Source organism: Rhizoctonia solani, chromosome 4 (genome assembly GCF_016906535.1).
Source record: "Rhizoctonia solani chromosome 4, complete sequence".
NCBI classification, from domain to species: domain Eukaryota; kingdom Fungi; phylum Basidiomycota; class Agaricomycetes; order Cantharellales; family Ceratobasidiaceae; genus Rhizoctonia; species Rhizoctonia solani.
In genome coordinates this window covers 491,807-515,825 of record NC_057373.1, presented here as the reverse complement: position 1 = coordinate 515,825, position 24,019 = coordinate 491,807, and the positions used below count along the sequence as shown (strand labels likewise).

Genomic DNA, 24,019 nt, shown 5'->3' with positions numbered 1-24,019 from the left:
ACAATCAGGGTACACTATCTCAACGGTATCCATGCACCAACTCTCATCTGCCAGTCTGCTGGATAATTCGCAAAGACAAAGTTGCCAAAACAGACAATTAACTATCCTGAAGTTGGGCACCTGGAGCTTGAGATTGCAAGGCGAATCTGAAAATGGTGAGTCACCAGCCGCGTATGGTCCAAAACTAAATAACGAAGTCGCCAATTCCTATGTCAACCAGTCGTTCCATGCTCGGGTCTTTAAAGAAAGAGTAGTAGGTATGCGATGTGGTCGTTGCGAAAGCCTAGCTGAGCTCGTAGCCGCCTGCGTTCGTGGGGCCGTTCGTAGCCAGTGAGCGGTGGTTTGCCTTACTCAGGCCTATATGAGAGCCGAGGTACGTAATTCCCGCTAGTACGTCGAGCGTTGACTGATAAGGTGCCGTAGTATAGCTTTTCGTGGAACTGGACTAGAGACGGGTTGCATCTAGATACATATTGGTTTCTAACGTTTTCCTAATGACACCAGGCCATCGCTTGAATGGGAACCACATGTAGAGCTATTCGGAATTGGCCTTGAGTTTCGGGTTGTCTATTGGAATTCATGATAGAGGGAAGATGTGCACGCACAGTGGTAACTTGAACTAAAGAATGAAGAGTCGAACTCCTTGAGAGCCCCAAGAGGTATACTGGCTCGTTTGCTCCTGGACTTTTAGCTGGCTCTGCTCTTTCGCTGAGAGAAAATAAGCAGTTCAGAGACGCAGGTAACCCACTCTCAGAAAGCTTTCTGACTACGGGCTCAAACTAAACCCTCTCGAATCCGTTCAAGGCCAATAAACTGATTAAACATCAAGCTTCCAATATGAACTCTTCTCACGCTAGTTGAAGAGAAATAGAATGAAATCGGGATCAGAATTACACTTAGCCGAGGGTAGTAGAGATAAGAGTACAGCCTGTATTGATGACCCTTGCCATAGAAAGTGTAGTATTATTGGATTGTAGTAGATCTTAGAGCCGATATAATTAATTCATATATATCACTACCTCTCTTCAAAGTCACCGACGAACCAACTCCCGTTCCAAATCTCCAAACGTGTACCCAGCTTGGTCGGTAACCAAAGGCCGAAATCAAGCGCCTCCGCCGATCTCCGCTGACCAAGCAACCCCTGAGATCCTGACCAATGATCCCTCCACATCTTAAACCTCGACTTGCCTAATCCCAATGGGTTTGAGCGCAAGAATCCCAACAAGCTCTAGGCACCAGATGCCAAACTACCGTGGAGCCACTTGCCGAGTTGGCTTCCGATTAATTGCAGGGATCGACGCAATTGACGCCAGCGGCGTATAAGTACTGGAGTTGGCTGCCCTTCCGAGTTTGACTATCTGGGCAAAACATGTCTCTCACTCGGTTATTTTCTATCCCAGAGCTCGTTATTCATTGTCTTTCTGAGCTTCCAGCCTCAAAATATGACGATTCGTCTGTGAAGACGCTTTTGGTGTGTACGGAAACCTGCCGTGCGCTGGGGGAAATAGCCAAAACAGATACCTTGTGGGCTCCTCATTATCGGGTGAGATATACGAGAGGCCAAGGTCTTGAGGGAGGTGAGTGGTGCTACCGCAAATGTTCAAAATAATGCTCAGTTTGCATAGGTTGGTACAAGCGCTATGTGTCTCATAGGAGGATCGATATTCAAGCTATCGACCTATTAAATGATATCATATCCAAACCCTCTAAACGAGATGACGCGATTACCAAGCTAGTCGAAATGGGTGATTTGGTGTGGGATGCGTTGAGAATGGAAGCAATGTGTCGAGTTCCAGATGAATTGAAGGATATCTGGGCCAAGAGAGATCACGAGTGGAGAACAGAACGATGGGAAGGGGTTGGGGAGGAATGGAATGGTGAAGACAAGAGCGGAACTTTGGCCGAGGAGCCCGATATGAGGAATATTCCCCACGATTGGATACAGAGAAGGTGGTGGGCGAGACAAGCACTTGGGTATGTCCGCTTTAATGTCTCTTTGACGGCTATTAACAAGTTGCTTCAAGAACGATGGCCCGGACTACAGCCGTCCTGTCAATGTCAAAAGTCTTCTCAGGAGACAAACCACAGCCAACATCTCTCGAAAACGCAAAGATATTTGAGGAAGGAATTAAGGGGCTATCCGGCTTAATGGGTGCAAATGTTGCCGAGGTATGATCACGCCTTCTTGCTCCCGCCATAACTAAAGATAGCGTTATATCCATAGATTAGTCACAACTATGATAACTTGGCGAGAGCATGTGGCCAGCATCTTGAATCCGTTGGGATTTCTACGGACCCCCAAAATTCCACGTTCGATCTGAAGGCATTTTCAGTTGGAGTCTGTAATTGGATGGCGGACCAAGGATTTAAGCGTGCGGCAGGTGAATCATATCTTTGCTACCAATCCAGGGTTGATGCTAAAAATATTACAGGGGAGCATTATTATGACTTAATGGGCCACTTCCCGCATAAATTCATGACTACTAATCGGGTAAGTGACTTGTAGTTTCCTCAGCACATATGAGCTAATATCGTTCTATAGCGCACACTCCCCATGTCCTTGGTCTACACTTTCGTAGCGCTGGTCACTCGGCTCGGATTGCGTGCTTCCCCGGTCGGGTTCCCGGGCCACGTACATGCATGGATCGCACTTCCAGATAGTGGGTCTGACTGGGAAGTTGGGTCGTTGGCAGTGGACGTATTCAATGCGGACAAGGAACCATTCCTGAGCGAGGAGATTTTGAGGGAGAAACTGAGAGAACTTGGTGTTCCAGAGGGGCAAAGGAAGGCATTGATGGGTCCGGCGGAAGCTTCTGAGGTGCGCACTGGATCATCTGTTTGTATCGCATTCGAAACTCAGACGAGCACAGATGGTATTCAGAGCGGCAAATAATATATTGCATTCGGTAACGTCAGTGTAAGTGCTTTTATTGTTCACAGACAACTAACATATATTGCGGTTACAGAAGAGTTCAACACCGGATGGATACTTCAGTATCTTCGGAAACACGAGCGGCCGCACTCTACGCGTCCGCCACAACATTCCTAATCGCTCGTCCCGAAGCAGCCGACGCATCAAGATTTATAGGCGGAATCATGAGCGTAGTTAAAGAGTACTTTCCACTCGATACCGAACCTGTGCTCGCACGTGCGCTATGTGGACTTTTAATGCGGGATCCTCACCAGTCCATCGGGTTCCAGTTGCGCCATGTCGTAGATCGCCTAAAGCAGGAACATATCGTGATGAAGGGGCGAGGTTCGGTGCAGTGGTGGGTCGGGTTGGTATTTAGACATCGCAAGTTTGGATATATTGGGCTGGTGCTTGGGTGGGATAGGGAGTGTCGGGCAGACGAAGATTGGGTGGTGGCTGTGGGAGTTGATCAGCTCCCCAGAGGGCGGCATCAGCCATTTTATTCAGTAATAGGAGAGGACGGGGGCACTAGATGTGAGTAATTTAGAGTGACCCGGCATGGTATGCATGCTAATATAACCTAGATGTTGCCGAAGAAAACATTATCCCCCTTCCGACTGCTCCAAATGAAGCCGGAGAACAAGATCGCGTTGGATGGTCCAACGTACATGAATTCATGACCAACTCGACCTGGACAATCGAGCAAACGTTTTCGCGAGTGGAGGTGAACGAAGAACTGGGTCGGGTATGGTTTGTACCCAGCGCTAATATAGCGCGGGAGTTTATCGGCGATACAGAAGTGGGGTGGGCTTATATGCATCGTCCAGCACACGAATACGCCCAGTATCTGTAGCTAGTGATAAGATCTACATATGAATGTGTGGGGCGGGTGGAGCCACTGTGACCTCACACATGCAAATTCCACGAATTCCGCTATGCGGAATCAGAAGTAGAAGTCCGGAGAGAAGCCCGGATCAGGGCCGTCCCTGATGACGTAGCTCCACATGGCTTAGCCAAACAAGACACGCAAGTATGGCAGGTGGAGATTTATGACACATTTTGGGTTTCCGACCACCCAATATACCCCTCACCATGTCCGAACCTCAGCAGACGTTCCAACCACGGAGCGAGGTATGTTTTTAACTTGTAAAAGCGATTATGTGAGCTGACAGAGGACAGTTTATACGTGCTGATGCAACCCCTCAGTCGTATATGCTCGTAGCCCTCAATGGCGCCGATACCTTACGATGCCACAATATCTCGACAACAGCTCTCTCAGCCCTGAGGTGAGTCCAGCAGTTTATGTAATAATTAGTAACTTATTCTGGTGTAGGGAGTCATTTGGTAACGAGACGCGATTATATGGCGAAGCAGGGGACGGTGACATTGCCGAGTTTGTGTTTCGCAACAGTCCGTGGACAGCCAAGAGCGTACGGTGCGTTTATCAAAAATTTCCAACTTGTATTTTTGTTCACATGACCACAGCTCAGAAACGCTCATCGTCAAGCTATTCACCATCCTCTTATCACACCAATACACATTCGTTACTTCAATCGACTATGGTCGACAATACGTATGTCTCCTCCCATCGGCAACAGCATCCGTCTAAAAATATCCACAGCTTGACAAATTATCTCTCGCATTCACGCGTGCGGTCTCATCTAATGGGCGATCGGCTGAAGACTCTGTATTTGCACTCTCATTTGTCACCCACCCTGCTTCGAGTATTGCACGCCCCGCTCCACTGCACTCCTGCCATTCTCCAGTCAGTGCGGAGTGCCTGGCCTCGCGGCGTCAAGTCTGAAAGCAAGTTGGGTAATGGAAGCTGGGAATTTCGTCTCAAAGGATTTGGATGTATGTATTTTTTTGTTATCGTTTCTATTATCATATCGTGCACGTGCCAACTGACTCGATAGACTTTTCTGCGGAGAAATCCGACGAGGCACTCGTTCCTCATGTCTTTGCATTGCTCCGCGCATTCGACTCTCATGCTTTCAAGCTCGTTGCTGGAGTTCCCATCGGTGGACGAAGTCGTAACAAGGATCTGTGGGTATTCACTGCACCTGGGGCGAGCAAACCTCCGTCCCACACTGCGTCACCTTCGCCTTATCAACACACCATCGAGAGCGAGACGGCGTACAGTCCTGGTCCATTTACGGCCTCTCCAACCGTAGGTATGAGCGGTCATGCAAAATTTGCGACCGACGAACCAGAGAAGAGTCCACCCGTTGCGACCGTGACTGGTCACGCGAGGAGCGCATCGACCCCTGCACCCGCTCCAATGCCTGCGCCCCCACATCGCAAACCTGTCCCGCCCATGGCCATGCCCGTCCCAATCATTAACAAGCCCACGCCCCCAGTAGCCAATCCACCAATGAACATGCCAGTCCCGTCCCCTGCCAAACCTTCCCCTCAATCAAAACCTACCCCAGCTCTGGTCCCGGTCCCCATTCCACCCAAACGCAACTCGAGTTTATTGCGCAAGTTCCGTCCGCCAAGCATTGGACCCGGTCGAACAGCCAGCGGGAGGTTCAACCACCCACCTCCCCCTCCAGTGATCTCTCAATCTAAATCCGGGCACAAACGATCTGGATCGTTGGCGTCTGGTGAAATTATCTATGAAACGCCTTTACCTGGTCAACAATCTCTCCCTGTTCAATCCTCTCCAACCAACGGGTTTATCGCTCCCCCTCCTCCGCCTACAATTCCAGAACATGCAGTCGCACAGCATGTAGGAATGAATCCTTTAGCCAATCAAACCAACGAAGAGCTCCTTCCTCGAGGTGCATTCCGTGACTCTGCGTTCTCAGCTAGCACGGATACTTCACACGACGTCGACGTTCTATGGACGGGTGCACAGATGGCCAAAGGTGGTCCAGGAGAAGCGCTGTCCCAAGTGAGCGAGAGCGGAGAAGTTGAAGCTCATTCACCCGACGTGACCAAGACGATGCATGAGGAACTGAGACCCAAGAGCGAGAGAGCCGAGTTGGCGCTTGCAGCAATTGGACCTCCGCGACCAATGCCGATTCCCGTTCCCGGTTCGGGTTTACCAATGCAAGAAGAGCCCAGTGAGCGCTCTGGAGTCGATACGAAGAAGAGTGCGGAAGTACAAGGTCGACCAAGTATGAACTCCAAGTCTGGTACGCAAACCGAATGGGTGTTTGTTTCGGTCGATAAACCTCCTGTCCCAGGTACAAGTACCGGCACTGAGAGTTCCACGTCCTCGCCCCAACCTCAAACCCAGTCGATCAAGCCCGAGACAGTTGCTTCTCCCGAACCGGAGCGCCAAAGTAGCTTCAAGCGATGGTTTGGAGGAGGAAAGACGAAGCAACAGCCCAATCCCAAGCCTAGGCAACGGCGTCGAGGCAAACTGAACCAAGCTATCCGAAGTTCGAAGCGATTGACGATCGACTAAACATTTCTCGACAAGAAAGAAACACACACACGCACACAAAAGGACTCGTTCTATTCGGCCTTGACTTTGATCTAATCTTGAATTTCATGTCCATTCATCTTCAATTTGTTACTCTTCGCTCGGCTTTGCTCTTTGTTGTACTTGATACCCTCCACCCCATCCGGTTTGGATCTTTGCTGTATCCCTCGATCCTTTCTCAATTTTTCCACTACGCTTTTTCAATTGGCCCTGGCTACAAGATGTGAGATGGTGATCTCATTGTCTTTCTTATCCTCCACCCCTGCCTCCACTTTTACGCCCTTGTCACGACCCCAGCTTTTACATAGCTATTGATAGCAATAATATCCATTGAATGGACGGTTCTGAAATTAAATTTTTAGTGTATTGACTAAAATAGAATTTGTTATATCATTAACGCCTTTGAGCGCATACACCGAGCTATCACCGTCTTACATAAGCAGACGAGGTCCGCAGCAGATAAACCATGACGACCATGTGCGGCTGAAGATAAGAAAATGAACACACCCCCATCAGACCACCACAAACTATGAAGCCTTGGTGTGTTCTTGTTTCGGGGTTAATATTTACGAGTGCGAATGGACGAATAATCGAGCAAGCCGTGCTGGGCAACGATAATCGGCAATCGACTGTGGAAAGGGACAGCTTTGCGATATTTAACGAGGTCAACGGATTATTGAGGCAATGGGTAGGTTGTTTTTATAAGCGAAAGCAGTCAAGTGGATAACCTTGGGAAAAGGGGAACGCACTTCGACCAAATGGGTTCTCTGTAACACTTGCTTCGGTCCCCGCGCACACTCTGCTTTACCACGCTCGAACGGACCCTGACGAACCAGGCTCCCCAGAATGGTAACTAGCATATTCAATATATGTTCATATCCAGATACCGACTCATAGACTCATAGGTTTGCCTTTGATGCGGAGATGTCCTATGGAATCTACGGCGGACGACGAAACACCTCTGTTTTTCTGCGCACGTACCGAACTACATCTACCTTGGATCGGCTGCTGTACTTCAATGGCCTAAGTGCCGCCCTAACCTTCTCGGGAACAACCGACTCGCAAGATCTCCTAGTTTCTAGCACCATATCGCATCCGCTCCAAGACTATGCGCGGGCTGAGCGACTATGCGCTTGGGCAAAAGACAGACACATCAATGGGTTTGTGAGGACAAATGCAGGGTTCGAGGTGCTCTTATGCGAAATAAACGGACAAGGGCTCGAGCTCGTGAAAAGTATCAACGTTACGCGTTGGGCGGACGAAATGGATGACTATTCGGATAGGAGCGGGTCTGATCGAGATGGAGAGAAGGGGAGGAGACCATGGCCGCCTCACCCCCCGCCTTCTCCGCCCTCCCCCATCCCACACCTTCCCAATGGCACCCATCCCCGGTTTCCAGGTCCACCACGAGGAGAGTTTAACTTGTTTGCGCGATATGCGTCTTGGGAATGGCTGCGCGCTGCTTCACACACATACGATGGGGTCGGCGGGGCGCGTGTACGACTTTATCCGGGGTGGCACGTTACAGCGTATGGAGTGCCAGACTCGGAATCTGTTGATCGCATGGAATCTTTGTCAAACCAGACGTTGGATATTTGGCGAACCGAGGTAGACCAAATGGTTGGCGATTCTATGCACGCATACAAGGAGAGCTCTGGAGTGGATTGGCGAGATGTGACGGACACGATAGTCTCCCGGTACGCGGATCGTTTACTCGAACTCAAGGCGGTCTTAGGTCTGGCGCGCCAGAATGACGCATATACACCACTTTCTAATTCATCCTCTCACCTTAAACATGCATATCGACTGGTTTCGAGCCTTTTACTTCCATTCTTCGATTGGAACGCTCCTAGAGAGGAGCAAATTGAACTGTGTGCCAACTCAGTGTTCGTCCCTACATTAGACAGGGTTAACCGGCACGAATATAAATTGCGCACAGCGATTATGCATGTGCACAAGTCGATATGCACCATATTAGTCGATATACATATCGAATTGTCCTCCTCACCGTCCCATTATATTCTTGACCCGGATTCGCCGACAAACCTTGAGGGGCTCATTGCACAGCTCGATTGGTCTTTGTGGGTACGATGTCCCGAGGTGTGTTCTTGGGGACAGGTCTGCTATATACCCATATGGCCTTTACTAGGTTTCGGGACGCAGGATCACACGTCGTGGCCTGGACCTGGTGGAGACCACAGACGACCGGAACCTCAATGTGCTAGTGCCCTTATAACATAGTCGGATTTTAATATATTCAACTTCGTTTAGTGTCATTGAACACCGACACCCTAGTACATAGTTATACATATATCTAATTTTTCCTGTGATTTATACGCCCCTACAAGTGTGACAATTTATGGAGATTGTGCGGCGTGGATCAAGCATCTCTGGGTACACGACACAGCCTCTAAACGTGTGCAAGCAAACGCCAGGCGTTAGAACGTGAAACCCTTGCAAGTTTGGTGCGTCTCTTGTCCACATTATGCCATCCAACCCCAGAAATCACCCCGGATGGTCTCCGGGGCCCACCTACGAGGAGGAAGGTACGAATGCATTCGGGTCTGATTAAGCAACCTCCTCACATACGTGCCAGCTGCCATAAAGGGATTTCTTTCGTTACCTCCGGAGATCTTGCATGAAATCCTTTCTCACTTTGAAAAGATTAAAACTGAACATATACTTGGGTATACAAACTACATAAATAACTCAATTCCTCAAGATCTCTCGTCTCGGTTTGATGTTTTGCGTGCTCTTTCGCAGGTGTCCCGCTTGTCGAGATCAATATTTCTACCTCTTCTCTGGGAAAGATTTCAAGCTTGCTTGGCTCCCGACTCTGGCTGGAGATGGGATCATGAAGATTACTTTGGGGAGAGGTTAGAGAGAATGAGTAAAGGGCTAATAGAAAGCAGGTACCTCTGGCCTTATGTCAAGTTCGTGTATTTATACATTCGGCACCATTTGAGGCTGATAGAATGTGTTTCTATGTAGAATAGCATACGTATCTATATGTTGGCCCAGGCAATCTTTCAACTCGGAGCCCTTGTCTTCCTTTGCTAGATTGCTTGAGATACTTCCAAATATTCATACACTTGAGGTGCTACGCACTGGATCCATGTATCCCAAATCGCTTCGATCATATTTCAAGGGAAAGGTTTTCACATCGATTCAAAAAGTTGTGCTCCCGACCCGCGCCCATGAGATACTTAAGTGTTGTCCGAAAGTGCGGGAGGTGACTTGTAATGAAGGGAACGGTCGACAGCTTGTTGGGGCACTAATTCATACCGGATGTAACCAACTCGAGTCTCTACAAGGAGTTGCAGTTGAGCCAGTTATGATAAAACGTATGCCCAGTGTTATGCTTTATACCACTATACCTTCCCTTACCCCTTCTCTTAGGTCTTGCAAAGACCAGGCCCCCATTGAAACGCATTCGCATAGATGATCGAATTGAAAATATTAGTCTGGTCCGCAACTTCAATTCTCCTCGTGGATCTTATTTGATCGAGTCACACAGGCTGATAGAGCATTATCGTCATTGTCAACATTTCGCTTTCTTCGAATCATCGAGATTGAGTGTTTTGAAGGAAAGAATGTTGAACAAGCCGTGAAATTGGCTAGTGAGGCTCTCCATCAGTGTGAAGTGCGCATGCGAAGCGCAAAGTTCAAAGATTGGAATCTCCGGAGGACAACGGCGAATACTCGACTAAGTAATCTTAGATCGGTCCAGTCTGAGCCTGGGCTGGTACGCATATTACGATATGGCGCTAAACCCTTGTCTGCATCTGGTAGAAATCCGTTGGACTCGTACTTTACTCCGGTAAGGACTGAGGTATTTGTAGCTGGTAGTTAAATATGCATGACATAGGTTCTGAGTTTTTGTGTTATGCGATTCTCAAGAGGTGGCTTACTTGTGCTTTGATCCTATTTATGCGTACAGTGGACTGAAATTGCCACCCTGACAACTTTAAGACGGATCTTGTATAATGCACCTCAATATGATGGTGACAAGTGCACTATCCAACCGCAATTCACTAGATGTCTCGAAAAGTGAGCGTAAACTGTATGTCGCAAGTGTAAGTACTTGGCATATCGTTGTTTTCGATATGTATCTCAGATTTATTTTTACTGCTATATTTTGTTTACAATCGGTTCATTTCCGAAAGAGGTAGTGTATACATTCTGAATACATACTAGTCAAAAGTCAAATTTGAGTTTATAGTTTCAGCAAGGTCTCGGTATATTCGTTTGCACGTTCACAATACAGCCTATGGAGCTCCGGGGTCGGGCCAGGCACTTTCCATCCTTAGGTCTACGAGTGTTGTACTAATTAGTCGGATTTCTCTTGCCACCAGTCCCTCAGGTCTTGACGAGACTCGAATGCCCCTGAGATGTGTTCGCATCCGTGGAAGAACCAACGAGCAACTAGTAGGTGATACTAAAAGTATGTTTGGTATAAAATTGAGTGACTCGAGTCTCTCAGACCGAGGAAGCAATTTCATTACTTTCGGCTTTTCTTCTCTTCGGATTATAGAGATTGAGGCTAGTAAAAATGACAAACTTGAAGGAACAGTAGACTTCGCGAGGGATACCCTTCGTAAATGCGCTGAACGGCGGGGAGATATAATGAAGCATGAGCCAGATAAAGGAACAGCAGGCATGGTGCACCCGACGATTTGATAGCAGCTCCGATAACATAGGGCCAAAACTAGTGCGAATATTGCGATACCCTATCTCTAAAACTTTAACTCCTTATCGAAGCCCTAAAAACTGTATTCCAGTAAGGACAGAAGAATATTTAGTTGAATTTTGATTGTAGTTAAACTAGACTTTTGGCCAATCAGTATGCTGTATCTTTTCCTAATGATAAGGCTTCAGTTCGGACTATATTGTATTTTGAGGGTGAATCGCCGGCGAATGGCCATATATACTGGGTGGGATTCTGGAAGTATATAAGCTTCATTTATGTTATGGGTTTCATTGTTACTTTTACTCAAAGAGTGACGTTTCCCCGGTAGTCGTGATTCAAGTTGCAATTGGGTGGTACTACATGCGTTGTAACGAATCTCGAGGACACAGCTTTCAATTGATCATCTTAGACAAGACAAGAGCTAAATGTGTCAGGGCCCTTCATGTACGGTGGTGCACCCTCTTGCGATAGCACCAGTCACATTAGTAAGGGAATAAATTGACCCACATATTTAATTATGCTTATCTAAGAGGAAGTTCGAGGGCGACTGATTAATGGGCTAACTTTGGTTGATTCCGTGGGCTGCCTTTTGGAAAACGTCAATAGTAATGAAATTCGAAAGAAAAGCGCCGCAACGTGTATCCCGCGCCTTCGACCATATGAAAACCGAGATAGCTTGTACTACGATCACGGACGACTCTCAGGCATGTCATCATCAAAAGATGACTCGGATTCGAAGAGAAAGCGAGCTCGGGACTGGCTTCGCGAAGCATTCCGCCCATCTTCGTCTCGCACACCAACTTCTGTGTCCACATCTAGTGCCATAGTCAAGGGCAAAAAAGAAACAGACAGGAGGTTGAAAGATGCGCTAACAGCCTTGAGCAATGCTTCTGGATTACTCAGACCGATTGGGGCAGTTGCCAGTATACTATTGAACTGCGTCGACGCCATCAAGGTAGATACCGGTGACTACTTGTGGGCAAAGGAATGGTTGATTTACCCTTGACACACAGGCAGTAGCAAAGAATCAGCAAGACTACGAAGATCTAGCGACTGATCTGGCCCAGCTAAGCGAATCACTCGTCAATCATTTAGGAAACAACACATCGAGTGTAGCGTTCGGGTCTGTGGTAGGAATTGTCAAGCGAGTGATTTGTCATCCAACCTACTTGAGGGTGTATTAACCAATAACATAGACAGATCGCTTATGAGGCGACGAAGATGAAGGACAAGTCCGAACCTGACATTCCGACTGAACGGCTATTGAAAGGGGAATTGCATGAAGATGAGCTGATGCGGCACTGTCGGCGGATACAGGCATTATTTCGACAGCTGCAGGTAAGTGTAAAAAAGCACGTTGAAATTCACACCTTAATTTTGTCTATGGACAGATCGAACTAAGCGCAGGCACATGGAGCATCGCACATAAGACTCTTGTTGTATGCACATGCTTGTTTCCTATTTTACTCTCTCTACCCGACTAATCGATTCTACAGAACACACGACTCGAACACCTGAATCCAGTCCAGCTGGCAAGATATGGCTCTAGCCTTTCCACATCCATAAACAGACGCACATGTACCCAAGGCACACGTACACACGTTCTAGCAGAGCTCACCGAGTGGGCCGACAACCCAGATGCGCCTTCTGTATTCTGGATGAACGGCATGGCCGGCACAGGCAAAACCACTATCGCATGTACCTTCTCGGACCAGCTCAAGCGCAAGGGTCTGCTGGCTGCCAGCTTCTTCTGTACCCGGACTTCGGCCGAATGTCAGGAAGCGACTCGGATTATACCGACAATCGCAAACCGGCTGGCGCGGTACTCGCCATCGTTCCAACAAAGCCTATGCGAGGCTATCAGCCAGGAGCCTAATGCAAAGTCAAAGACCATAGACAGGCAGTTCGAGCTCCTACTAGCAGGTCCACTGAAGAAGGCGGGCGGCGACAAGCTGACTAACCAGGTGGTGGTCATAGATGCCCTGGACGAATGCAATGATCCGAAAGGAGTGGTGACCATCCTCGAAATGCTGTTCCGCCACGCCCCGCAGTTGCCTATCAAGTTCTTCGTGACGAGCCGACCGGAGCCAGGGATATACGAAACAATGAAGGCACGGCCCGAGTCGCAGGCCGGGATGATCCTGCATGAGATCGACCAGTCGCTTGTGAGCGCTGACATCGAGCTGTACCTAAAAGAGGAGCTGGCGTTCGTATCGCCTTGTGTGTCGGACGCCGACATCAAGCAGCTTGTAGAACGGTCAGGGGCGCTGTTCATCTATGCGGCCACACTAGTGCGATATATCAGACCCGTCAAGCATCATGACGATCCCAATAAGCGGCTGCAATCAGTGCTCAGCATGACTTCTGGATTGGAATTGGGCCATGTGAAACAACCAATGGATATGCTATATAGGGCAGTGTTAAAATCTGCCCACGATGAGGATCTGGATGATTCTGAGCGAGAGGACGTGAGGATGGTACTACGCACGGTACTGTTTGCCCAGGAGCCGATCAGCGTCGAGACTATTGCGATACTGGCCGACATCGACAACACTGATCGTGTGGAGTATGCACTAAGCTTGCTCCGGTCCGTCATATTCTACTCGGAGTCTACCCACATTGTGTCCATACTCCACACATCCTTTTCAGACTTTATATTCGAAAAAACTCGGTCAGAGGAGTACTTCTGTGATACCATGGAGCATAGCCCGGCGTTGGCGAACCGCTGCTTCCAGGTCATGGAGAAACAGCTACGGATGAACATATGCAACTTGCCGTCATCGTTCCTCCCCGATGAAAAGGTCGAAGACCTGCAGGACCGAATCAAGAGGAGCATCTCACCCACATTGTCATACGCCTGCCGCTATTGGATAAACCATCTTCAGCGAGTGATCAAAGTAGAGGACATTGCCGCAACATTTGACGACTTTCTGTCACGCCGACTATTATTCTGGTTGGAGGTCATCAGTCTACAGCGCGACCTGCCCACCGGGATCCTGGCATTATTGGCCGCTAAGCAATGGCTAACGGTAAGCAATACCAGGTATTCACCCTAATCCCACTCACCTTTTGGTCCATCAGTCCACAGGTACTGCTTCTCAACAACCAGCACTGGCCATCCTGATCGAGGATGCGGCCAACTTTGTCATGGACTATGCTTCAATACCAGCACCTCGGTCAACGCCGCACATCTATATCTCATCGCTTCCTCTATGCCCGCGGTCGAGTACGGTGTACAAGAATTACCGGAGTCGGATGCAAGGCCTGCTTGAGTTGAAGGGCAGTGTGATTGATCGCAGAGAGACGGCACCGGTGGCCACATGGAACACGAACTCGGTAACCAGTCTTGCATACTCATCTGATGGTAGTCGAGTGGCAGTCGGGTGTAAAGATACCGTGAACATACGGAGTGGATACGATGGAGCGGTACTTGCTGGTCCGTTGCAGGGCCATACCAGCTCTGTGAATTCGATTGCATTCTCGCCTGATGGTGGACTTGTTGCATCTGGATCCTGGGATGGCACTGTTATATTATGGGACGCATACAACGGTACTCGTATTGCCGGTCCGCTGAGCCATACGGGGACCGTCTACTCAGTTTCGTTTTCGCCTGATAGCGTGCGCATTGTCTCGGGCGGTGACGGGAAAGTTTGGGTATGGAATGCAACCAACGGCAAGCTCCTCCTTGGTCCGTTAGAAGGTCATGATAGTCTAGTCAAATGTGTAACTTTTTCACCCGGCGGTACTCTCATTGCCTCTGGTTCGTCTGATTGCACCATCCGACTGTGGCGCTCAGACGATGGCACTTTGGCTATTCCCCCACTGGAGTTCCCTACTGGAGGAGTCATATGTCTCGCATTCACTTCAGATGGGAATCGAATTATTGGCGTGTGCAATGCCGGGACCATTTGTGTCTGGAACGTATCTGATGGATCGCTTGTTACCAGCGTCAATATTGAGGGGATTAAGTTGGCGGCAGTCTCACCTGATGGTGCATTCGTTGCAATTGGCACTTATACCAATGTGCAAGTACGGAGGATTGCCGATGGGTCGCTTGTTGCGGGTTTTGTCAGCTCTTTATTATCAGCACTCGCATTCTCACCAGATGGTACTCGGCTCATCTCCAGCACTCATCGTGGGATCCATGTGCGAAGCGTGCGGAAGGGCCTCGTGTCTTCTCCTGCATCCTTGGTGCAGATACCAGAGAACATAAAATCCCTATCATTCTCGGTCGATGGTACTTGTGTGGTGTTGGGGTCGGACGAAGCCACTCAGATTTGGGATATCTCCGATGGCACGTGCAAGCCGAATTCAGATGTTGAAACACAACTTGCCTCCCAACCCTCTCGCGACTCATCCCCGGGCGGCTTATACGTTGCCGATACTTCAGGTGGTAAACTGAAGCGGATTGTGAGTACGGTGAATAGGTCTATGGTCGCTGGTCCATTCGATCCTGCCCTTAAATTATGGCAGTTCTCGCGTGACGGTAACTCTATCATCATGTGCAATGGTGGACTCATCCAAATGCAGCATCTCAAAGGTCGAGATGCTCCATCCAACATCATTTCTCCCCCGCTTGGTCAGGTTCATTTCATCTCTCAGTCTCTTGATGGCTCCATTCTTGCCTCCTTTGTCGAAGAGGTTGTTTTATCGAATCCAGCCTTGTACATCTCAAGCCTGTTTTCACCTTTGCTGAGATTGATATCCTGTGCCGATCCGGTGCCTGACTCTGCACAGGCCAACTCTCAGTTGGAGGCTAATCACCGCCTGGATGGATGGATGTCCAGTAACGACAACCTACTTTTCTGGCTTCCATCCAACATACTTCCTGGCGTATCTTGTCGCCTCACTCTACACACCTTGCTCATCGTCACTAGATCAGGGACGCTGGTGGTACCTAAGCAGGAGTTGTATGTTGGTGATCAGTGGTCTCGATGCTATATTGGAGACTGAGCGTTGTTTTATGTCTGATCTCTCGCAATGTGTATTTACAAGGAAATTTTCCGAGACTGTTTATCGTATCAACGTTTCAGTTCTGATGAACTTGTGTCATAGCTTTCTTATTTCCAAATAAATCACATTGTTTAGCTGTAAACAGGTTCCGAAGCGGACATGCTACTGTAAAAGATTCGGTTGTAAATGGTTTGCACAGTTGCCTGGTTGAACCATAAGAGGACCCTGGCACAACGCGCACTCAATGCTTTATGTAACGACCAGCCAGAGGCTGGCCGCGACGTAAGAATGCGCATACATTTGATTTCTCCTTCTCCTTTTCCTTTCCCTGCCGTCTCCAAACGTTTTTGTCTGTCTCAGTACTTGGCCCGTTTATTGGGCTTTGGTATATATAACCCGCTACGCACGTTCCAAATTCTCAGCCATCGCGTCCACCACAGAATCGCGCGACTAAGGTAAGAAATTTTCTCCCTGTCGAATGGCAAGGAAACGCACCCATTCAGCATATTTTTATTTTCCTTTTTTCTCTCTCTAGTCAATCTATATACACGCACAGATCTTGCACTCACACTACCCTACCTGAGCCCGGATTAGACCCGCCGGGCTGGTCAGTATCTCTTCGGACTTGCTTGCGCCGTACAGCTCACGCCGCCTCGCACATAACCTTGCCTCGCCTCGTGTTCGCTCGTGTTCGCATGCACCTGCTCATGTTTGCTCGTCGCGGCTTTACCGCATACAACTCCCCCCCCCGGTCCCCAGATTCGCTCATTCCTCCCCTCTCGTGACCGGTACGCCTTCCATTTGTTCATGTCAATCTAACCAAGCTGCCCGTTTTAGCTTACAACCACAAGCCAATCAAAGGGATGGCATCGGCAAGTAATACCTCAAAGCCAAAGACAAAATGGGCTCGGAACCGGCTTTGCAAGGCTTTCTATCTGGCTCCGCCTGAACCCATCTGACACCCGGCTTTCAAACTAAACGAGAACGATAACTGTTGAAATCTACTGAGTCGGGCCCGAGGCTGGGACCAGTTTGGAGCTATTTACCAGTTCAGTTATGGCAGTTTCAAATTGTTTCTAACACGCCTCCTCCCGATTGCCTTGGCCGGCCGTGTTACTGACATGTTATTGGTATTGCAAACACATATTACAAACGTAACCCTCTATAGCCGCACTCCTAACTAGGACAGAGATAACTTGGAATACTATCGCAAAAGAACTTTAGAAATGTCATCGAAAAAAATCGGTTTGGATTCAAAGAGTAAAGGACTTCGGAACTGGCTTACCAAAACTTTGCGCCCATCATCTTCTAGGCCCTCTGCCTCTATGTCTAAGTCTAAAGCTACGGTAAAGGGCAAAGAAGGGATAGACAGGAGACTGAGAAGTGAGCTGATGGCCTTGAGCAGTGCCTCTGGATTGCTCGGACCTATTGGAACAGTTGCCAGTATACTATTAGACTGCTTCGACGCCATCAAGGTATACTACTGGGGATTCATTGTGGGCCACGAGATGGTTGATCTACTATTGGTACGCGGGCAGCAGCAAAGAGCCAGCAAGACTACGAAGACCTGGCGACGGACCTCGCACAGCTAAGCGAATCACTCGTCAAGCGTTTCGGAGAAAATACATCAAACACAATGTTCGGATCAGTGGCGGGAATTTCCAAGTGGGTACTGTGCCATCTAATTTATTGATGTATAATAATAGATGATGTAGGCAAATGGCCGATGAGGCGATGGACGTGAAGAACAAGACCCAACATGGAGTTTCGACTGGACGGTCATTGATAGAGGAATCGGATGAAGATGAATTAATGCGACATTGTAGGCGAATACAGTCACTGTTTCGACAGCTGCCGGTAAGTGTAAAAAAGCACGTTGAAATTCATACCTTGACTTCGTCTACGGAAAGATCGACCTAAGCGCAGGCACCTGGAGCATCGCGGATGAGATTCTTATTGTACGCACATGCACATCTGGACGTTTTGCGACGAAGCCTGTGGAGTCGCAAAACAGCGACTTAGCCGGAGTATGCAGCGAGTCACGTGAGGACCGCTTCGTGCCGTGTCGACTTGCGACCGACCTCCCCCATCGTCTGGCCTCGTACACACCGAGTGCCGCGGCACGCCTTTGCGTGTCGTTTTTATCTCACACACCATCCCATAAGCTACGAGAGCTGGTTTGAGCCGCCCACCCACGAGCCAGACTCGCGGTCGGGCGCCCCCGGTCCACCCTCGCTGCTTCGCAGCCGCGGGGGTTCCCCAACCTCACCGGTCTGGGTCTCGTGGCAGGCGAGGACGAGCGGGCAGAGGATAAGCTATGGACTTTGTTGATTCAATGCGTTTGATTCCACAATAGATCGTCGGATTATATACAGCACCTGATGCCAGGCAGCAGGTTATATTGGCAGGAGTGACGGCGAACAAAGACATTTGGAGCTCAAGCTTAAGGGCGAAATGAAAAGAAAAGCACTTCCATGGCTGTTCGTAACTAGTTGCATCTTTTCAAGAAGCTCATGGACTCGTTGTAAGCTCAAGGGTTATCTGCTGGTTAAGCACTGCTGCATACATTTCAATTTGGATATTTGGATTGTCCACCAAAATTCCAGTTCTGATGAGCTTATGTCATAGATTTGCCTTGTCCGAACAAACCACAATGTTTGAGCACAAACCGGTTTGAAAATTGACACACTGCCAAAACTTCGGCTATAAATGGTTTACATTAGATATCCGTTGAATCCTAACAGGACCCTGCAACAACGTGCACCCCACGCCTTGACCATGCATATCAATCAGACAAGGGTAAAAGCAACTTGTTCCATTCTACGATTGCGAATGAATCAAAAGGATGTCATCGACGGACCGTATCTCAAAGTCAAATAGACAGCGGGCCTTGAATTGGTTGCGCAAAGCATTCTGTCTAGGTTCACCTGAGCCTACAGATAGAGCTCAGGGTGAGAGCAGACTGGTGGCTTCGTTGAAGGTTCTGAGCAATGTATCGGGTGCTCCCAATCCACTGAGGTCGGCGGCTACTACGTTGATAGATGTTTTTGAAACAATCGAGGTGTATCAGACGTTGTTCTTCAGAGAAGTTTTTATTGATATATGCTTGCACACAGGAAGCCGGCGCTACCGAGAAACAACACGACTATAAGGACTCAACGACCGATCTCGCGGTGTCAGTAGAGTCGGCCACCGAATACTTCAAGCAAGAAGGATCGTATCGGAGGTTTCGTTATATATCTGAGATTGCCAAGTAAGTAGATTGATGTCCAAGCATACTGAATTACACTCAAGGGATGTGTAGGGTGATTGAAAATGAGGCGGCACGGATGAAGATAAGTATGGGGCCTGATGCCCTAATTAGAGGACCAGCGACAGCAAAACTGGACGAGGAGGAAGTAATGCAACACTATCGGCGGATATGCTCGCTATTTCAGCAGCTGAAGGTGAGTGTATAAAGGGATATTGAGGCTAGTAATGAGTTTTTATATACAAACAGAGTGAATTAAACGCAGCCACCTGGTGTATGGGTAATGAAATGATGGTTGTATGTGCATGCTTATTTTGCACTCTTCCGATTCTACCCAGCTAATCGGCTCTAAAGAGCACACGAGCCCAACAACTATACCCAGCCTCTGAGGCAGTATTCGACTCCGCGATTTCCAGTGACATAGGCAGACGCACATGCACCGAAGGTACACGAACGCAAGTCCTAGATGACCTTGCCAAATGGGCCAGCGACCCGGATGCGCCTTCAGTTTTTTGGATGAATGGTGTGGCAGGAACAGGCAAGACAACCATCGCGACCACCTTCTCGCAGCGGCTTGAGCACAATGATCTACTGGTTGCCAGCTTCTTCTGTACCCGGAATTCGGCCGAATGTCAGGATGTGAATAGGATCGTACCGACGATTGCATACCAACTGGCGCGGTATTCGCCTTCGTTCCAGCGTGGGCTGTGCGACAGCTTGGGCGTGGATCCACGAACAAGGTCGGGAATAACAGAGGAGTTTGAACTCCTACTCACGGGGCCACTACAGGAGATGGACAAGGCAAAGATCAGAAGCCAGGTGGTAGTGATAGATGGCCTGGACGAATGCAAAGACCGGGAAGTAATAGGTGAAATTCTCGAGATGACGTTCCGTTACGCTTCACAGTTGCCGATCAAGTTCTTTGTGACAAGCCGACCGATACCAGAGATAGTCAGAATAATGGGAGCACACCCTGGATCTTCAACAGTTATGCTGCTTCACGATATCGAGACGCTACTAGTCAGTGCAGACATAGAGCTGTGCCTGAGAGAAGGGCTAGCGTCCATATCTCCTGATGTATCGGACGCAGTCATCAAGTTGCTTGTAGAAAAGTCGGGAGTGCTATTCATCTATGCAGCGGTCCTTTTGCGGTATTTTAATCGTCGCCGGAATGGACAAGATCGGTTAAAATCGTTGTTGGAGACTCCATGCTCCAGCTGGAGCGAACCGGTTGATCCAATGTATATGGGGATATGACAATCAGCGTCAGTTGACAATGAGGAGCTGTGGGGACGTGAAAGAGATGACATTAGGATGGTAATACACATGGTGGTACTAGCGCAGGAACCCATCCATGCCGAGACTATTGCGATACTATCCAATACTAATGACCATCGCCGCGTGGAGCATGCACTCAGCTTGCTTCTTCCTATTATAAGATATTCAGAGTCTACTCGCCTTGCGTCCACGCTTCATATGTCCCTCCAGGAGTTCGTCTTCGATCAGAAAAGGTCCGGGGAGTACTTCTGTAATGTCGTCGAGCAGATTCCAGTATTGGCGCGCCGTTGCTTCCAGGTCATGGAGGACCAGCTACGAATGAACATATGCGACCTACCATCATCGTTCGTCCCTGACGACAAAGTCGAAGACCTGCAGGACCGAATCGAGAAGAACATCTCGCCCGCTCTGGCATACGTGTGCCGCAATTGGGCGAACCACCTTCGATTAGCGCCCCAGTCGGACGAATTTGCCACGACACTCGGTGACTTTCTCTCACACAGGCTACTGTTCTGGATCGAGGTCCTCAATCTACGGGGCGAGCTATCCGTCGGGGTTGCAGCATTATTGACAGCTAAGAAATGGCTAGCAGTGAGTGGAGCAGCGTCCTTTCCTGACTTGCACTGACTTTTGGGGCCATTAGTCCTTAGATACTGCTTCCTCCCGGCGAGGATTATCAATTTTAATCGAGGATTCAACCAAGTTCATCATGGATTATGCCTCTACTTTAGCATCTCAGTCGACACCACACATCTACATCTCGGCACTTGCTCTTTGCCCTGGGCGGAGTACGGTATACACGAACTACTGGGGTCGGGCGCGGGGTTTACTAGAACTGAGGGGCAGCCTGATGGAACGTAGAGAGATGGCGGGAGTGGTGGCGGCGGCTACCTGGAATACCACATCGTCAGTAATCACCCTTGCCTATTCACCGGACGGTAGTCGAGTTGCAGTCGGATGCGATGATGGGACCGTCAGTATACGCGATGCATACGACGGGACCCAGCTTACTGAACCATTACGAGGCCACATCCATCGGGTCAACTCGGTGATATTTTCGTCCGATGGCAGACATATTGCATCTGGATCGGCTGATTGCACTATTCAACGATGGGACCCACTTAATGGCACTCTTATTGGCAGTCCAATGAAACACACGGAGGCCGTTGTCTCTGTTTCTTATTCCCCCGATAACCAACACATCGCTTCGGGTTCCAGCGACAAAGTCTGGGTGTGGGATGTATCTAATGGTACGCTCCTGCTCGGCCCATTAGAAGGTCATGGCGGTTTAGTCAATTTTGTGTCGTTCTCACCTGACGGCACTCTCATCGCCTCTGCCTCCGCCGACCATACGATGCAACTGTGGCGCTTCCCCGATGGCACCCCCGCAAGCTCCCCATTGCAAGGTCATACCGGGGGCGTGACATACGCTGTGTTCACTCCTGACGGCTCTCGACTTGTCAGCGCATCCTATGACGGGACGATTCGTACTTGGAACGTGTTGGATGGCTCGCCTATTGGTCTTTTATGTCAGGATATTGGCCCAATCACCTCGATGGCACTCTCACCTGATGGCGGGTCCATTGCATCTGTTACCAAATGGGGCATGCAAATCTGGAGGGTCGGTGGTGAAATGCTTGTTACTGGTCCACTTGTCGGCTCCGCTGGCCCCGTCAAATACTCACTGGATGGCACTCAACTTATCTCCTGCTCTTTGGATACCGTCCGATTATGGAACGTGCGGGAAGGCGTTTTGCCTATTCCCACGCCGTCGAGGCGTTTCCCGTACCCGGTGGTGTCTTCGTCATTTTTGCCGGATGGTACGTGTGTGTCGTTGGGATCAGGTTCCACGAATCAGATCTATGATCTCTCTGATGGCACGTGCCAGGTGGATTTGAATTATGTCGCACCACTTGCCTCTTCACCCTCCCATGACTCGTCCCCGGATGGTTCTTATATCTCCAATACTTCAGATGGCACATTGCGGCGGATTGTGAGTGCGGCGGATTGATCCGTAGTCGCCGGTCCGTTTGATCCCGCCCCTAAAGTATGGCAGTTCTCGCACGACAGCCGCTCTATCATCATGGGCTTTGTAGATGGCGTCGTCCAAGTCCAGTCTCTCGAAGATGAACGTCATATAACTCGGCTGCTTACTACTCATATGAACTCAGTCCAATCAATTGCCCAGTCTCCCGATGGCTCCCTTGTTGCCTCCATTAAAAATGAACGCTTCGTCGGCCAGAGCTTGCGCATCTCAAATTTGCTTTTGCTCTTGCTAAATTTGCAGTGCTCTGATGATCGTGATTCCACTTCCATCGAGACCTATGTTAACCCAGATATCTATGCCGGGTGGCACAGTCGCGAGGATGGCTGGGTAGTCAACAAGAACGGTGATTTACTTTTTTGGTTCCCACCCGACATACCTTCCGGCCTCACTCCACATACCTCAATTGTTATCACACAGTTTGGGACATTGTTTGTACCCAAGCAGAACTTGTGCATCGGCGACCAGTGGTCTCGATGCTATATCGTGGATTGATTGTTGTTTTCTGGCTGATCTGTATTGGCTCGCATTGATGAGGACGTATGATAATGTTTTATTTATACAAAAGCGGAGAACAGGCATCATTGATGAGAGATGCTATATGCATGTAGATCCATAACAAAGTACAAAGTTTTGTCGCTAATACTATGTTTGATGTTACTTTTATTATAAGACATTCATTCATACAACCTGTGACTGAGATGCTCCATGGTGATGATAGGGAGTAAAAGTTCGCGTTCTTCAGAGCCATCTGGGAAGAATACAGCTTCAAAGATTTTTTGCTCCTTGATCTTCGGACGATAACACTTAAACTGTGGCCGAGAAACACACAGAACTACAAAACCATCAAGAGTTTTTCTATGGGAGTCAATCGCTTTACAATCACTTATACAAAGCGGCCGCGAATTCCTCGCGCCACTTAGGGACCCAGTAGATCAAGGCTGCCGGCGTTTGATAAACTCGACGCGTCTCGTACTGGCTACTGAAAAGTGCGGAAAGCCGGCTGAAATACTTTGTGCGCACGAGGATTTCTCTGTTGAAATACTGATGGTGATTAGGAGTCAACAATAATAAAGGCGAAAAAACTCGGAGTGGAGTGGCCAACTCAGTTGCTCTGGACACGGTCCTGTGCCGCCAAAGCCCGCGAATAAGAGCAGGGCCGATAAGCCTATCTGAAACGCGATCACGTGAACGTCGATCAGGAATGATCGACGACATTCATTACGCGTCCGCCATCATGCTTCTTTTAATTTACACTTTTACACCTCCCCTCCATTTGTCAGTATGTGATACATCCTTGCGGTAGACCTATCATGCGTATTTGACTGAGAGCAGAATGCAACCCTGGCTCAACTAACTATCCGCCGATAATCGATGTATTACGAGTCAGCCCGTCTGCCAATCACCACTTACGAGCAGCGTATGGTACAAGTGACATGTTGCTCATGCTCAAAATCTTC

General features: G+C 48.9%; 5 protein-coding genes across 5 annotated transcripts; all 5 read left to right on the top strand.

Annotated features, from left to right (window-relative positions):
- Nucleotides 1–1,369: 1,369 nt before the first annotated feature.
- Nucleotides 1,370–3,764, top strand: RhiXN_00137 (hemimethylated DNA-binding domain protein; the record flags this gene model as incomplete). The annotated part of the gene is made up of 9 exons (XM_043319956.1): nucleotides 1,370–1,577; nucleotides 1,626–1,974; nucleotides 2,025–2,169; nucleotides 2,225–2,381; nucleotides 2,433–2,491; nucleotides 2,543–2,818; nucleotides 2,871–2,911; nucleotides 2,967–3,445; nucleotides 3,496–3,764. The coding sequence occupies 9 exons, from the start codon at nucleotides 1,370–1,372 to the stop codon at nucleotides 3,762–3,764; spliced, it is 1,983 nt and encodes a 660-aa protein (XP_043178968.1).
- Nucleotides 3,765–4,003: 239 nt separating this feature from the next.
- RhiXN_00136 (uncharacterized protein) lies at nucleotides 4,004–6,326 on the top strand (the record flags this gene model as incomplete). Its single annotated transcript, XM_043319955.1, has 7 exons — nucleotides 4,004–4,042; nucleotides 4,091–4,197; nucleotides 4,245–4,346; nucleotides 4,397–4,484; nucleotides 4,533–4,676; nucleotides 4,723–4,765; nucleotides 4,828–6,326. 7 exons carry the CDS (start codon nucleotides 4,004–4,006, stop codon nucleotides 6,324–6,326), a joined length of 2,022 nt encoding a protein of 673 aa, XP_043178967.1.
- Nucleotides 6,327–6,873: 547 nt separating this feature from the next.
- Nucleotides 6,874–8,580, top strand: RhiXN_00135 (uncharacterized protein; the record flags this gene model as incomplete). The annotated part of the gene is made up of 4 exons (XM_043319954.1): nucleotides 6,874–7,032; nucleotides 7,084–7,193; nucleotides 7,250–8,444; nucleotides 8,494–8,580. 4 exons carry the CDS (start codon nucleotides 6,874–6,876, stop codon nucleotides 8,578–8,580), a joined length of 1,551 nt encoding a protein of 516 aa, XP_043178966.1.
- A 3,160-nt stretch (nucleotides 8,581–11,740) lies between these two features.
- On the top strand, nucleotides 11,741–15,987 carry RhiXN_00134 (Vegetative incompatibility protein HET-E-1; the record flags this gene model as incomplete). The annotated part of the gene is made up of 6 exons (XM_043319953.1): nucleotides 11,741–11,989; nucleotides 12,048–12,157; nucleotides 12,231–12,372; nucleotides 12,426–12,473; nucleotides 12,531–14,063; nucleotides 14,116–15,987. The coding sequence occupies 6 exons, from the start codon at nucleotides 11,741–11,743 to the stop codon at nucleotides 15,985–15,987; spliced, it is 3,954 nt and encodes a 1,317-aa protein (XP_043178965.1).
- Nucleotides 15,988–17,312: 1,325 nt separating this feature from the next.
- Nucleotides 17,313–23,054, top strand: RhiXN_00133 (peptidase C14; the record flags this gene model as incomplete). Its single annotated transcript, XM_043319952.1, has 12 exons — nucleotides 17,313–17,462; nucleotides 17,534–17,652; nucleotides 17,703–17,844; nucleotides 17,898–18,014; nucleotides 19,104–19,240; nucleotides 19,292–19,433; nucleotides 19,487–19,534; nucleotides 19,592–20,388; nucleotides 20,441–20,502; nucleotides 20,577–21,106; nucleotides 21,159–22,508; nucleotides 22,572–23,054. The coding sequence occupies 12 exons, from the start codon at nucleotides 17,313–17,315 to the stop codon at nucleotides 23,052–23,054; spliced, it is 4,077 nt and encodes a 1,358-aa protein (XP_043178964.1).
- Between the last annotated feature and the right edge of the window lie 965 nt (nucleotides 23,055–24,019).